General features: G+C 33.1%; 1 protein-coding gene and 1 long non-coding RNA gene across 2 annotated transcripts; both read left to right on the plus strand.

Moving 5' to 3' along the window:
• Positions 1 to 921: 921 nt before the first annotated feature.
• On the plus strand, positions 922 to 2,139 carry LOC114424047 (F-box protein At5g49610-like). Its single transcript, XM_028390914.1, has one exon. It carries the CDS (start codon positions 922 to 924, stop codon positions 2,137 to 2,139), a length of 1,218 nt encoding a protein of 405 aa, XP_028246715.1.
• A 5,915-nt stretch (positions 2,140 to 8,054) lies between these two features.
• Positions 8,055 to 9,370, plus strand: LOC114424314. The gene is made up of 2 exons (XR_003668970.1): positions 8,055 to 8,333; positions 8,415 to 9,370. It is a non-coding gene; the product is annotated as an uncharacterized LOC114424314 (long non-coding RNA).
• Positions 9,371 to 13,283: the final 3,913 nt, after the last annotated feature.

Raw genomic sequence — 13,283 nt, forward strand, 5'->3', positions numbered from 1 at the left:
CTATCTCTCTATATTCTCTTCTTCATTTTTTCTTTTTAATCTGAGAATGTTGCCATTAACACTGTTCCATTAGTTTGTAGCTGAACGATTTCAATAAAAGTATGCAACGATTTCGTTCTTCATTTTGTTAATTACTCTTTTTAAGTTTTAACCCTCGCCTCTGTTTTCAAGTATGTAGTAGCTACTGTTATGCTAAAACTGAACCAAGTCGATTTTGAAGTGGCACATCGTCGTTTTGTTCCTTTGAATCTGCGTTGCTAATGCTCAATAACCTTTCAATTTTTACTTTCCCTTAGTTTTTTATGAGTTATACAAAAAAAAAAAGAAGAAAAAAAAATGTTTGTTGCTATTTCTGTAGTAAGATATTTAAATTCCTCTCTCCGTTTTCAGTGTATGGTAATAATGTTTTGCTTTCTTTTGTTATAAGGTGAAAAGGTTGACACATGATACGTCCCTGAACGATATCGTTTTGACCCTTTGAATCTGCATTGCTAATGCTAAATAACCTTTTATTGTTGGTTTGCTTTAGTTTTTTTTTTTATGTGAATACAAAAAAATGTTTGTTACTCTTTCTCTGGTTAGACATTTAGATTCCTCTCTCTGTTTTGTAGTAATGATTTTGTTCGGTTTTCTTTGTTACTTGGTGAATATTTAATTGATTGTTCTTATTCCAGTTTTTCACAAGAAAAAAAAATGAAGAAGTTTGATTTTCGAATCTGCATTGCTAATGCTAATTGCCAAAGAACGTTTTGTTTATATTTTGCTTTAGTTTTTTTTTTTATTTGAATGATAAAGCAAAATTTTTTGCTACTAAGGTTCCTCTCTGTATTTTAATACTGATGTAAGATGTTCTGTTTTCTTTGTTATAAGCTGAATGATTATTTAATTGATTGCTATTTGTTCCATTTTTTTTTTCAGAAAATGAAGAAGGTTGATAGGTTTCTCAACAGTGACATTTTGATTGAAATTCTGTCTCATGTTCCTGCTAAGGATTTGCTGAGTTTGAAGCTTGTTAGCAAGGAGTGGCATCGCTTGATTTCGAGCCGTTGCTTCATGGAAGCACAAGTGCAAAGAACCAAAGAGGAGGCATTAACAGGGTTCATTTTCCAGGAGAAGTTCATGTGGTGCAATGAGGACATCAAAACCATTAGCTACATTTCTGTGGAAGAGAACACCAAAGGAGGAGGGGGTTCCAAGGTGAAGCAAAAGGTTTTTGATTTTCTCCCTGAAGATGTTGTTATGATGGCATCTTGCAAGGGTTTGGTGTGTAGCAGAAGCTGTTTTCCTTCTGAGGAACCCTTTATATATGTTTGTAATCCTTCAAATAAGGAGTGGGTTAAGTTGGAGTGGCCTTGGCCTATTACTCACTATGACTGTCTTAGAAGTATGACAATAGCATTGGCTTTCGATTATGACCCTTCAAAGGGTTTTGTTGAAAAATTCAAGTTGGTGAGAGTTAAGCTAGTTGAGGTAGAAGGGGATGAGGAGGATGAGGACGAGGAGGAAGATGGAGAGGGAGAAGGGGAATTGTTCCTCACATTTGAGTTGTACCCAGCAGAGAAAGGAGCATGGAAGACATCCAATGAAATATGCCAATGTTATAGCAAGATGGTCAATAATGGAGGGATCTACATTGGGGGTGTCATGCATTGGCTCAATGGCGACCGAGTCCTCACCTTCAACGTCCAGAATGAGCTATCTTGGTTGGTTCCTGCACCGGTTCCAGCCTCGGAGTTCATGGCAGTTCCTGAAGCCTGTATTGGGGAATCTGAAGGGAGGCTCAGTTATGTGTTTGTGTCAGAGCAGGGTGTTCATGTTTGGTGTCTTGAGGATTATTATGACTATAAATGGGCAATTGTGTATTGCAAGCCTCTGGAGGAGATTGAAGGAGAATGGCCTCAGTTCTTTATGAATTTGAGGAGCCATGTGCTGGAGAGGGTGAATGGTCCATGGGTGAATCCTCTAGCTTTCAAAGATGGGATCTTGCTAATGAAGGTGTGTGTGAGTCTGTACTTGTTTGATGTTAAGAACAACAGCATGACTGAGGTTTGCTCCATTCAAGACCTGAAATCACAGTGCATGCTCAATCCTACTGTAATTGCCCATTCACTGAGCTTGGTTCATTTAAGTCCTGCATGAAAGGTATTAGTAACAGGGAGGTTGTTAATATTTCAGTCAATAATAGGTATATAATCACTTTCATTTTGTAATTTTTTCTTTAGCAACTCTGATTTTATAGGACTCCATGACTTTTTCAGAAAACACTACTTAAAATTTAACTCTATTGGGACATACAAATGAATGAATTGATCATCTTGATATTGGAACTCTTTGCTTAATATATTGTGGTAGAATAGTTTGAATGAAAAAACCAGAATGAATTGGCTCATACCAGTTTTCTGTGTGATTTTTTGTTAGGATGGATGGTGTTATATTTCACTTGGTTCACTTACCTTTGTTAGAGTCTTACACACATGTTTTCTTGGCTTCTATGCCATAAAATAAGAGGCAACACATAGTTCAACAACTTTCATCTTGATTTTGGTTGAAAGGTGAAGTGGAATGAGAATACTGCTTGAGCTTTATCTTCTGTGATTGAAGAAACGACATCGATTAATTGACCTTTATTTTCATCTAGCTAATTGATCTGATCGAAACCACACTTTTTATTTGCAACCTCTAGTTTCTGATATCTGGTTTTGTATGCAACATTTCAGAACTCACAATTCTGGAATGGAAAGTGTTGATTGAAATAAGAATATGTCTGGACTTTCTAAAAGTTTCTAGCAAGCATTGTCAAAGCTTGAAAGGATAAAAACAAGCAAAAGTTCACATATCACTGATCAGAAATCAGACTTACGCCAAATTGCCAATATTTGTTAAATAAAAAGTCATTCATATTCAAGTCTAATAAGCTTAGGTGAGTTGCTATGTGTGCCAAACATGATTCACAGGTTAAGAATTGTTTGTGCAATTGCTGGCAGCAAGGAATAGGAAGTTAGGAACTCCTTTGATGTTATGACGTTCACTCAATTCTTGGCATGGAGAGTAGTGTTAATACAATTGTGGCATGATGTTATTATACGGTTTCTTTGATTACATGGGATCAGAGATCATTTAATTGGGGATGCTATGTGCTTCTTGTAACACCTTAACTCCATTTTTCGTAAAATAAATTAAAAAAAAATTCATTTAAAAATAAATAAAATTTTAAAAAAATGATGAAGTTTTTATAATTAAATAAATAAAGAGAAATAACTTTATTAAAATAATGATTTGAAAGAAAATAAAAAGGATATTTTATTTATTTATTTGATAGGAAATAAAATAGTTCTTATTTATAAAATAAAAAAATAAAGTAAATAATAGGCTGAGAATTTCTTAGTTATAAATAGAGGCACGTTAGGTTCGTATTCAAACTGACGATACGTCGCTTCCTCTTTCTTTTCCTCTCAATTTCGTTTTCCCTTCTTCCTCTCCCAAAACCTTTTTTTTTCGCATACACCCAAACCTGTCTCAATAAATGACGATTCCAGACTTGTTAACTATTGGATCCTAAAATTTGAACACCATGTTCGGAACTCATTTTCAAACATTCTTGCCATTGTAATTTGTGAAATAATGCCTGAGGTGAGAGAAATGCCCTTTGCATCATAGCTTTCTCTTTTCCCGCGAAGACCCAAAATTTGTCCCAGTAAAACTACGATCCTGGAATCGTCAATCATTGGATTGTCGTAAAATTTGGAAATCACCTTCGGAACCAGTTTTCACACACCTCCACCATTGAGATTTGCAAAATAATGTCTACAAAGAGAGAAACAACTCTCGCACGAAGACAATAAAATGGAGGCTTCAATCTCTTCTCCTTCTCTCTAACGCTTGGAAACCTTAGTAGAGCAATAAGAGAAAAAGCTTGAGAAATCTCAGGAAACCGCTAGAAATGCCGCTATCACTGTCGGAATACACACGTGAGCCCGTAAGAGATGAGTTTATCGCAATTGAGGTTAAAATGAACATGTGTAGAGATCCTTAGAGAATTAAATTGAGGTTTATTTTAGGATGTTTATTGAATTATAATTTTCCTTTACGATTACAAATACAATATTGTTGCGTTTGACGGACCAATTGATGTTCTGATGTAAATTGGTTGATAAACTTGAGTGCTCTTGAAATTTTCGTGTTTTTGACCTATGATTTTGATTCATTGATTTTAATATGATTGTGTGGAATTGTTTGAGGGGGTTTTATTCCCCATGTTGTAAGAAACATTTTGTATAAATTGTTATATTGAGATTATGAAATTGTGATTCAAATTGTGAGTATGTGACAAATTGAACCTGTGGTGAATGGTGAAATACATGTGTATTGAGATGTGTGTATTGAGTTGTGAGTTATGAATTGTGCAATCACACAATTGAAAGACCCTTTAAGGGCGACAAGTTTTTGCGCGACGAGTATTGTGATGAGATCCACTGTGAGAACTCAACGAGTTTAATCACTTTGAGGCGTGACGAGTTAAAATGATTTTGAAAACAATTGAGTCGTTGTGTGTATTGCATAATTCATAGATAAAGTGTATAAGATTCATGAGGTGTGATAGCATGTTAAATTGGGATTATACCATTGTGATTGAGACTGAGTGTATGTGATAAATTGAGTATGAATTAAATTGTAATATATATGTGCATTGAGATATTGTGTGCACTGAGTTGTGAGCTATGAATCGTACAATCACATGACTATAAGACCCTTTAAGGGTGATGAGTTAATGCACAACGAGCATTGTGATGGGAACCACTCTAGGGACCCAACGAGTTTAATCACAAGCGCGACGAGATAAAATTATTTTGAGAATAATTGAAGAGTCGTGTGTTTTGTACAGTTCATAAATAGAGTCTGTGTGCTAAAATGTTTTCTAGGTTGGACCTGAATCAGGAGGGAGATGCCTTGACGGACTCTTCGGAGTTTAGGCCTTGGGGGTAAATACACATGGTTGAAACATTCTCGCAAAACAGCGTGACCCTAATTGGTCTCCCTATGATTTTACCTAGTGAGAGTGACCTTACTTAGTAGTGTGTTGTTTGTCTTGTCATGTACTCTTAGGCGCCCAACGAGGTTTTTCACTAACATGATACTACATTGTATATATGATTGAGTCTTAGTGTATCTCTTGCATAACGCTTGTATATTGATTGATATTGATTGATTTAGTGATATAGTATTTTGATCCTTGAGTACGTGAATGATGTGAAAATGAATGAGACGTGTTGTGTTGTGATGTGATGTTATGCGACAAAGTGATGAAATGACGTGAGCTATGTTTAAGTAAGTTGTATTTCGTTTATATGATATGTATATCTACATGTTCTTGTTTCTCTCTATTAGTTAGGAATATGATAACTCACTCCCTGTGTCTTGTTTGTGTTTGGATCCTGTGATGATCTCGAACTTTGTGTTCATGGGAGTAGATGACTAGGTGAATTGCTTTAAGGAACCTTGTGTTGATGGACGTCGGGACACAATGCTCTAATAGGATGTGACATTGGAGCATGAGTTTTATTTAGAGTAAATAGGTATTTTGGTCCCTGACTTTTGATCCCTTTTGTAAATTAGTCCCTATCTTTTTGAAATGTTAAAAATAGTCCATATTTTTGCATAAGTTTTACAAAATAGTCATTGCCGTTAAATTTGAAAGTAACGTCGTTAGTGAGGTGCATTGTTGGCAATTTTAGTGCCACATAACTATCCAACATGGCAAATTGTCCTAGATTGTGACATGTAGATTGGACTTTGATGCAAAATTTAAAAAATTGTCAAATATTTTCTTCTTCACTTGCTTCTTCTTCATCAAATTAGGGTTTCTAAAGCTTCTCTCCTCTCAATTCCAACATGATGGAGTCTTAAGTGTGTGTGTTTCTCCCTGATCACTAAGTACTACTAAGTAACGAAGCTTTAAAATTAAAAAAAATGCACAAGAAACGAAGTCAAAGGACCCAAAAAGTAGTCCACGACCATGAGGGGAAAAAAGAATAATAGAACGAGAACAGAAAGTGGTCCCTATAAAGATGAGGTTTTGGAATAAAAACCAACAGAACTAGATTAGAAAGAGAAAAAACTGGAACGCGATGACAACTAAGAACCAGAAGTAATGCAAAAACATCACTGGTTATCAAAAGAATAGGAAGAAAGAAAAGTCAACAAAATTATTGAACAACATAAGTAAATAAAAATCGAAGAAAAATCATCTGAATTTATCTGGGTGCACGACAGCTACATGGCTTAGGAAAAAAACCCAGAAGCAATCAGAGTTAAGATAAAAAAATGATTTTGTTTCTGTGAAAGCAAAATTGAATACCTGGGGGAGAATCTTGGTCTGTTTAAGGAGTGCATTGTGTTCGATCTTCGCGAGGTTGAGTTTGTTATTGTTATTATTGGGTTGGGTGACTTGAATGCAAGTTGGAGAGTGAGAGAGAAAGAAAAGAAAATGGTTGTGCGTGTGACTTGGCACTTTAGAAACCCTAATTTGAGGAAGAAGAAGCAAGTGAAGAAGAAAATATTTGACAACTTTTTAAATTTTGCATCAAAGTCCAGTCTACGTGTCACAATCTGAGACAATTTGTCACGTTGGATAGTCTATATGACACTAAAATTGTCAACAATGCACCTCACTAACAGCGCTACTTTCAAATTTAACGGCAAAGACTATTTTGCAAAATTTATCCAAAGATAGAGACTATTTTTAACATTTCAAAAAGATAGAGACTAATTTGTAAAATGGGTCAAAAGTCAGGGACCAAAATGCCTATTTACTCGTTTTGTTTAATTACATAATGTTTTAAGCCAAAAATGTTTCTGACAAGTTTTATTTGATTATAGTGAAATGAATGCGAATCTTTTACCATTTTGAAATGCTTTTGTTTAAATGTGTTTTAAAAACTTTTAATTAATTATGATTTCTTATTTCTTTTATTATTAGCACATATATATGTAATGTAGAGGGTGTCACACTTCTCTATTGTTTATCCACTTCTGTTAGGCTCAATTCCTATATATACACATATATACATCGGAGTTCGATTGGTGTTGAATTTTACAATTACAACTAAGAATGTCACATGTGACATGTTGGTGTCTCATTCTCAGGTTCCTTTAATTGGAAAAACATATATTTTATTTTTGTGTGGGGTGTTTTGGCAAAGATGTTCTTCTTACAAGACTATTGTATAAGACTCTGAGCTAGTTTGCTGGATTTGTTTTTTTTATTATTATTATTGAAATAATATTATTTGCCTAACAAAAAAAGAAAAAAAATAATACGACACAGTAGCCTGCATTCACATATATAGGTTTCGAATATTGTCCAAAGAACTAAATTATCGTGTATTTGTGCTTCATGTGATCACAGGCGTATAGTCCCAATTTTCCTATGATATCTCACTACAATAAAAATTCATTAAAGTATCTTTTGTAATATGTTTTTGCTTGTGGTATTACCAATCAATATTCAAGAACAACCAAAATAAATTTTTAAAACAATGATTAGCCATTACTTTTTTTTTCTTATAATGACAATTAAACCTTTTTTTAGTTAATCGTTTTTTTTTCTTTATTGAAGGAAGTCCTCTCACTCCTTTTTCGAAGATCTTATAACTTGAACCGTGATTTTAACTAGCTTTTAACAACCACAATTGTGATCACAATATCAAGGTATTTTGAGTTACCATAATGCAATTGTTTATGATTCACCGTAATTTAAAATCATGCTTGAAACATTTTAAAAGCATTTTGGAATAATTGTAGTTGAAATAAGAAAAAACTACCATACTGTAATTGAAAAAAATGTTTTAGTTATTATTTTATATAATTGAAAAGTATTTAATAAAAGATTATTAGCATTCCTCATAAAAAAATAGCATAATAAGAATTTCAACCACAGCTTAATTTAGAAAATTAGCATTCCCCAAAAATTTGGCTCAATATTGCAAAAAAGACTAAATCCATACAGCTTAAATACACTTGATTCATATTTCTTCTTTATCCAACAATTAAGAATTTAGACTTTGCATCAAATTACTGCGTACACGGTCATTGTGTACATAATGCTTCCTTTCACAGACCTTTCTCCCTCCCCCAACGTTCATGCTTTTTTTTTTCCCCTTTTCTTCTCTTCCCTCTCTCCTGACCTTCCTTCTTCCTTTCATCTTCTTTTTTTTCCCTGCCACTCCCCCTCCCCTCCACCTTCTTCCTTCTCCTCCCTTCCTCCTTCACCCTGCGCAGCCCTCCGCCGCGACCGTCTGCGTCCCTCCGCCGCGACTATTCGCAGTCACCTCCAAGTAAGTTCATTTTTTTTCTTCAACCACCTTCTCTCCTTCTCGCTGATTTCTGGTTTTTTGTTTTCAATATTTTTTTTTCAGATATGTTAGAGATCTTCAGGGTTTTGTACCCTAGAGATCTCTGATTCCCCCTTATTGAAAGATCTACACAAGGCCAAATCTTGAGCTCAAGATCTAGCACTAAAGTTGCTCTTATGCGTTTATGAGGTGTTGCAGGGGTTGTTTTGTTTTGGGGAGTGGGGAAGGGATTAATTAAAGGTGTTTGCGGTGGGGTTTATAGTCCTCGTGAGCTGAGCAGGAAAAAAGCAAGAGTGGGAGGAGATTATTAGGATTAAGAATGAGATGGGAGGGGAAAGATGGTGCATTGTTGGGGACTTCAATGCTGTTTGTAGTGAGGAGGAAAGGAAAGGGGTGGAGACGAATCCGAGAAGGATGGAAATGATGTAGTTTTGTGGTGAACCTAGCCTTAGTTGGTAGAAAATATAATTGGTACAAAGATGACAAAACAACTATGAGCAGGTTGGACAGGTTTTTGGTATATGAGGAATGACTAACCACATGGCCAAATATGACCCAATCCATAACTAAGAAGGATATGCAGGGAGAAGAGAAATTGAAAGCTAAAATAGAGATTGAAAAAAAAAGGGTTGAAACGATTTAAGAACAAGAGCATGAATTTTGAAATTTAAAAGCGATTCAAAGAATGTAGTTGGCAAGCGTGAGATTTAAGGACATAAATTCTGATAGTGAAGAATTTGAAAGTGTAGAGAGATGGGCATAAATTCTCAGGAAAATCTTGGAACTCACAAGAATTGAAAAGCCTCACTTGACATAGTGCTTTCTTACTTCTCAAAGAGTTTTCTTCTGCAATTCTGCCATAGGTTTTACGTTTTCTCTCGTAATTGTTTTAGTGGGTTGTAGTTGAGCACGTGGAAATTCCAATGCATGTTGTTGGTTGTTTTAATAAGAAGAAGATAAAGAGTTGTGACTGTATAATTATAATTATTGAATAAAGAGTCGAATATTTGTCTTGTTTAGGTTGACAATTAAAATTTTGACTGATGAGTGAGTGCTATTGTCTACATGCTTTGCATTTATATGTTTCTAAAATTTTGAAACCCTCTGAAAATTTTTAAATAGGCAAGCGGCCTTTTTAAAATAACTTGTGAAATTCAAACAGTATTATGATTAAATTATATCATTGTTTATTCAAAGCATTAATTTTTGGATATTTTATATTAAGAAAGTATAAAAAGGAAAAAGAAAATTTGATTTGTTAATTACATAATAGTTTACTAGTTTTTATTTTTCATTTCTTACTAAAATATATATAATATTATCTTAATACATTATAATTCTATGCAAAAATGGGTTTGGCTAGTCGGAATGACCCAAACCTGTCCAATAATATGTATTTGGGTTCTAAATTTTTAGTCCTATTTTAATGTAGGTCTTTTTATCATAATCTGATAAAACTTGTGCCATAATTGGGCTTACCTTAAGGTAGTCTAATCTGACTCGAGCTATCTGCTTTTTTTTTTTTTTTTAAATTGAATAAAATGAAGAGAAATTTAGGAGACTACAGATAAGTACTAATTTAGTGTCTCAGATTTTCATTTGTTTGACATAAGCTTTGATATTTTATATTGCCAAGTCACTAATAACTATGTTAATTTTTTTTATTTTTTTTACAGAAGTTATCAAGGCATTATAGATTCATGCAATGTACAAAGTGGAAACATTTTGTCAAAGAAATCTCTTGGAATTTTATTTTTCTTGACATATCTCTCCGTTTCTAATTCTAAAATTCTTTCCATTAATTCATGCCCTTAACAAAATTAATTATTTTAGTTAATCACATTAAATTTGTCAATTATTTATACTATCATTTATCTTTTTATCCACTTAATTGTTTCTCATAAATATTTTGAGAGAAAACAATTAACTAAAGATATGAAAGGAAAAATTAATCAATTTTAAAAAATGATCTTATAAAATAGACAAACAAATTTATGAAAAAGATCTTATAATTAGGGACAAAAAAGTATGCCTTTAAGATAATCAACTAGTGTGGAGAGCCTGTGCCGATACACGGGTTGAAACTTTACTGTAAGAGTGATATAAATATTATGTGAACAAAAGACTCAGATGTTTATTAAGAACAAATTTTAAATCATGAAACTGGTAAATTTAAAATCAAATGTATTTGAATATATGAGAAGGTAGTTAATGTTGCTTCAATCCAAGTTTAATTTCAGTAAACAATACCACCAAAAAAGTATTTGCTATCACGATTCCATGCATATGAAAAGAAGTCAGTCTTTAAGGTGGATGTCCTCCCCCTCCCCTTCAATTTTTTTTCTGATCAAAAGTTCCCATGCATGGTCATAAAACTAAAAGTAGAAGACAACTTCATCTCCGGCCATCAATTTTTTTTTATCAAGATACTGGGACCATGGGTCAGCAATTGATGGCAGACCATCGTGGATGGTGACCTGCCATTGGGTGCATTTTCCTAGGCCCCGTTGAAGTGTAATATATTTTTTGGAACCATATACAAATCTGGAAGCCGCTACTGGAAGAAACTGTATCAACACCGAAAAGAATGGTCACACAATTTAAACTATTTTTTTTTATTTCCCTTCATTTCTCACACTACAAAAAGATTCTCCACTTCCCTTCCTATTTCCATTTTTTTCATTTTCCGTCGTTTCTTCCTGTCGTGCATTAATTGTGGCAAAGTTATCTTCGCACCAAATACACACATTTCTTTTTTTTTTCATTCCCATCATTTCTACCAGCTGTGCATTAATTTTGGCACAATTATCGACGCATCATGCCGATGCATGGGCTGGTACTCCAATTTGAGTATTGGAAAGCTGGAATAGTTAATGATGAGCTACATGTAGGTAATAAAGTTTGGTTTTAAGGTAACATGTAAATATTATATATTGTTTGATATTGTTAGGAATAAAAGAAATGATGAACAATTAAAATATGTGAATCAAACAATGACATGATTGGATAATATGAACCTCACTAAGTCATGAAACATCAAAACACTAAGTCATGAAACACCAAGATGCAGAAAAAATATGAGAAAAATATAAGTGAACAAAATAAGTTCATAATTAATCAAAGCAAATCATAAACTATTTATTCAAAACTAAAAAGAAACCAAAAAAATGTTTGACACCCAAAATTTAGCTTACAATATTAATAAAAATATGAGAAGATGACACATAAAAGAGCCTTTGGGATGTACATGTCCAAAATCAGATATTAGTAGTGTTAGCCCGTGCCTCCAAAGTGTTGATTGCATTTTTTTTGTCTCCTTTTTTATTAAATCCCCTCCACCATAAATTAAAGAAAGCAATTCTTGGTGCTTGAAGTAAACATTTAGATTCCTTAAATGTTTTTTTATTATTTATAAATCACCTTTCTAATACTCTCCCGTACACTTGTGCAAATGTTCACGGGAAAGACACACCTAATACATTAATCTTTCTCTCTCCTTTACTTCATTGAGCTTCTGGCATCCACGAGTAAAATAAGCTTAAGTGTTTTTTTTTTTCATTATTACTATCCTCGTTGATAATAACGTAATATGAGGATTGTTCATGATCTTTTAAACTATTAAGTTTGAAAAAGTGAATGCAACACACAGAAACCTTAACTAATTCTAGGCTTTGATTTACAATTCTTTTTTTTTTCAATATCATCGGCTTTCGTATTTAATCAGTAGACAATATATACTTAACATATTTTTTCACCTACTTTTTTTCCCGGGAGAAGTGATCAAATTTATTGAATAAATAATATTACCCATAAAAAATAAAATAAAAATATAATTTATATTTAGTTAAAGCATAGATGTTTTGTAAAACTTAAAACTATTCCTCAAAATCTGAAATATTATGTGAGAATATGTAACATTATCTTACAGTGTCAATATTATAATAAACTCTTGGGTTAAAAATTAAAATCTTTACATCTCATACTATCTAGAAATAACTATAAATTAAAATAGGAAAAAAATAAAATGTGATAAACAAAATACTCTTCAGTATATGTGTCTCATTCATAAATCGGGTTGAGAAACCAAACTATACAACACATAAATAAAAATATTCAGTTGTGCATAACATATTGCATATATCATAATGGTGTAGCAGGTGAACACATAAAATGAGCTTCATGTAAGCATGTCTGACCATTAGTCATCCCCTACTTTCTGATCCATAAGCTCCCATAGAAAATACAGTGGCCGTGTATTTTACATCAAATAGCAACTGGTCCAATCAAAATAATATATTTGTCCTTTACATAATAAAAATAACATAGAACACCTTCTATTGCAATTATGGGAGTGTAAAATGACGCCTAACTCATCATATTTTGGATCAAACTTTTCCCCATTACAAAGTCTAGGATCTCAGCCAAGATATCCTGCACATAAAGAAGTTCTTAGAATAACATGCAACTAAAATGTATGAAATTAGGGCGAGAACAAAAAGTAATGGATGATACTTAGCGGAGACTTTGAATTGTCTATCAAAATGTGTTTTGCAATAAATGGATCGAATACTATTAGAAAGGACTATAGGATAACCAAGAACAAAACTCAGCAAGAAACACAACGAACTCAATTTTGTTTATGAATTGATAAAAAAAAAAGCACTAGGTACCATAAAAATATATCAACTTCGTGAAAATGTCTTTGATCACATGGGTACAATAAAAATGACTTCAAGAAGACATTTTTATGGTATCTACTTCTAGGTCCATATATTTTATTTATGACATTCAAATGCTTTTTGCTGGAACCCTACGATTGATTTATGTAAATTTAGATTATTATTATAATCTAAATTGGTATTTTGATTTGAAAGGCCTGAGTCTAGCCTACCCAAAGTCTTTGATAGGCCTTTTAAAATACCAATTTAGATA

The sequence above is a fragment of the Glycine soja genome, chromosome 8 (assembly GCF_004193775.1).
Source record: "Glycine soja cultivar W05 chromosome 8, ASM419377v2, whole genome shotgun sequence".
NCBI classification, from domain to species: Eukaryota; Viridiplantae; Streptophyta; class Magnoliopsida; order Fabales; family Fabaceae; genus Glycine; species Glycine soja.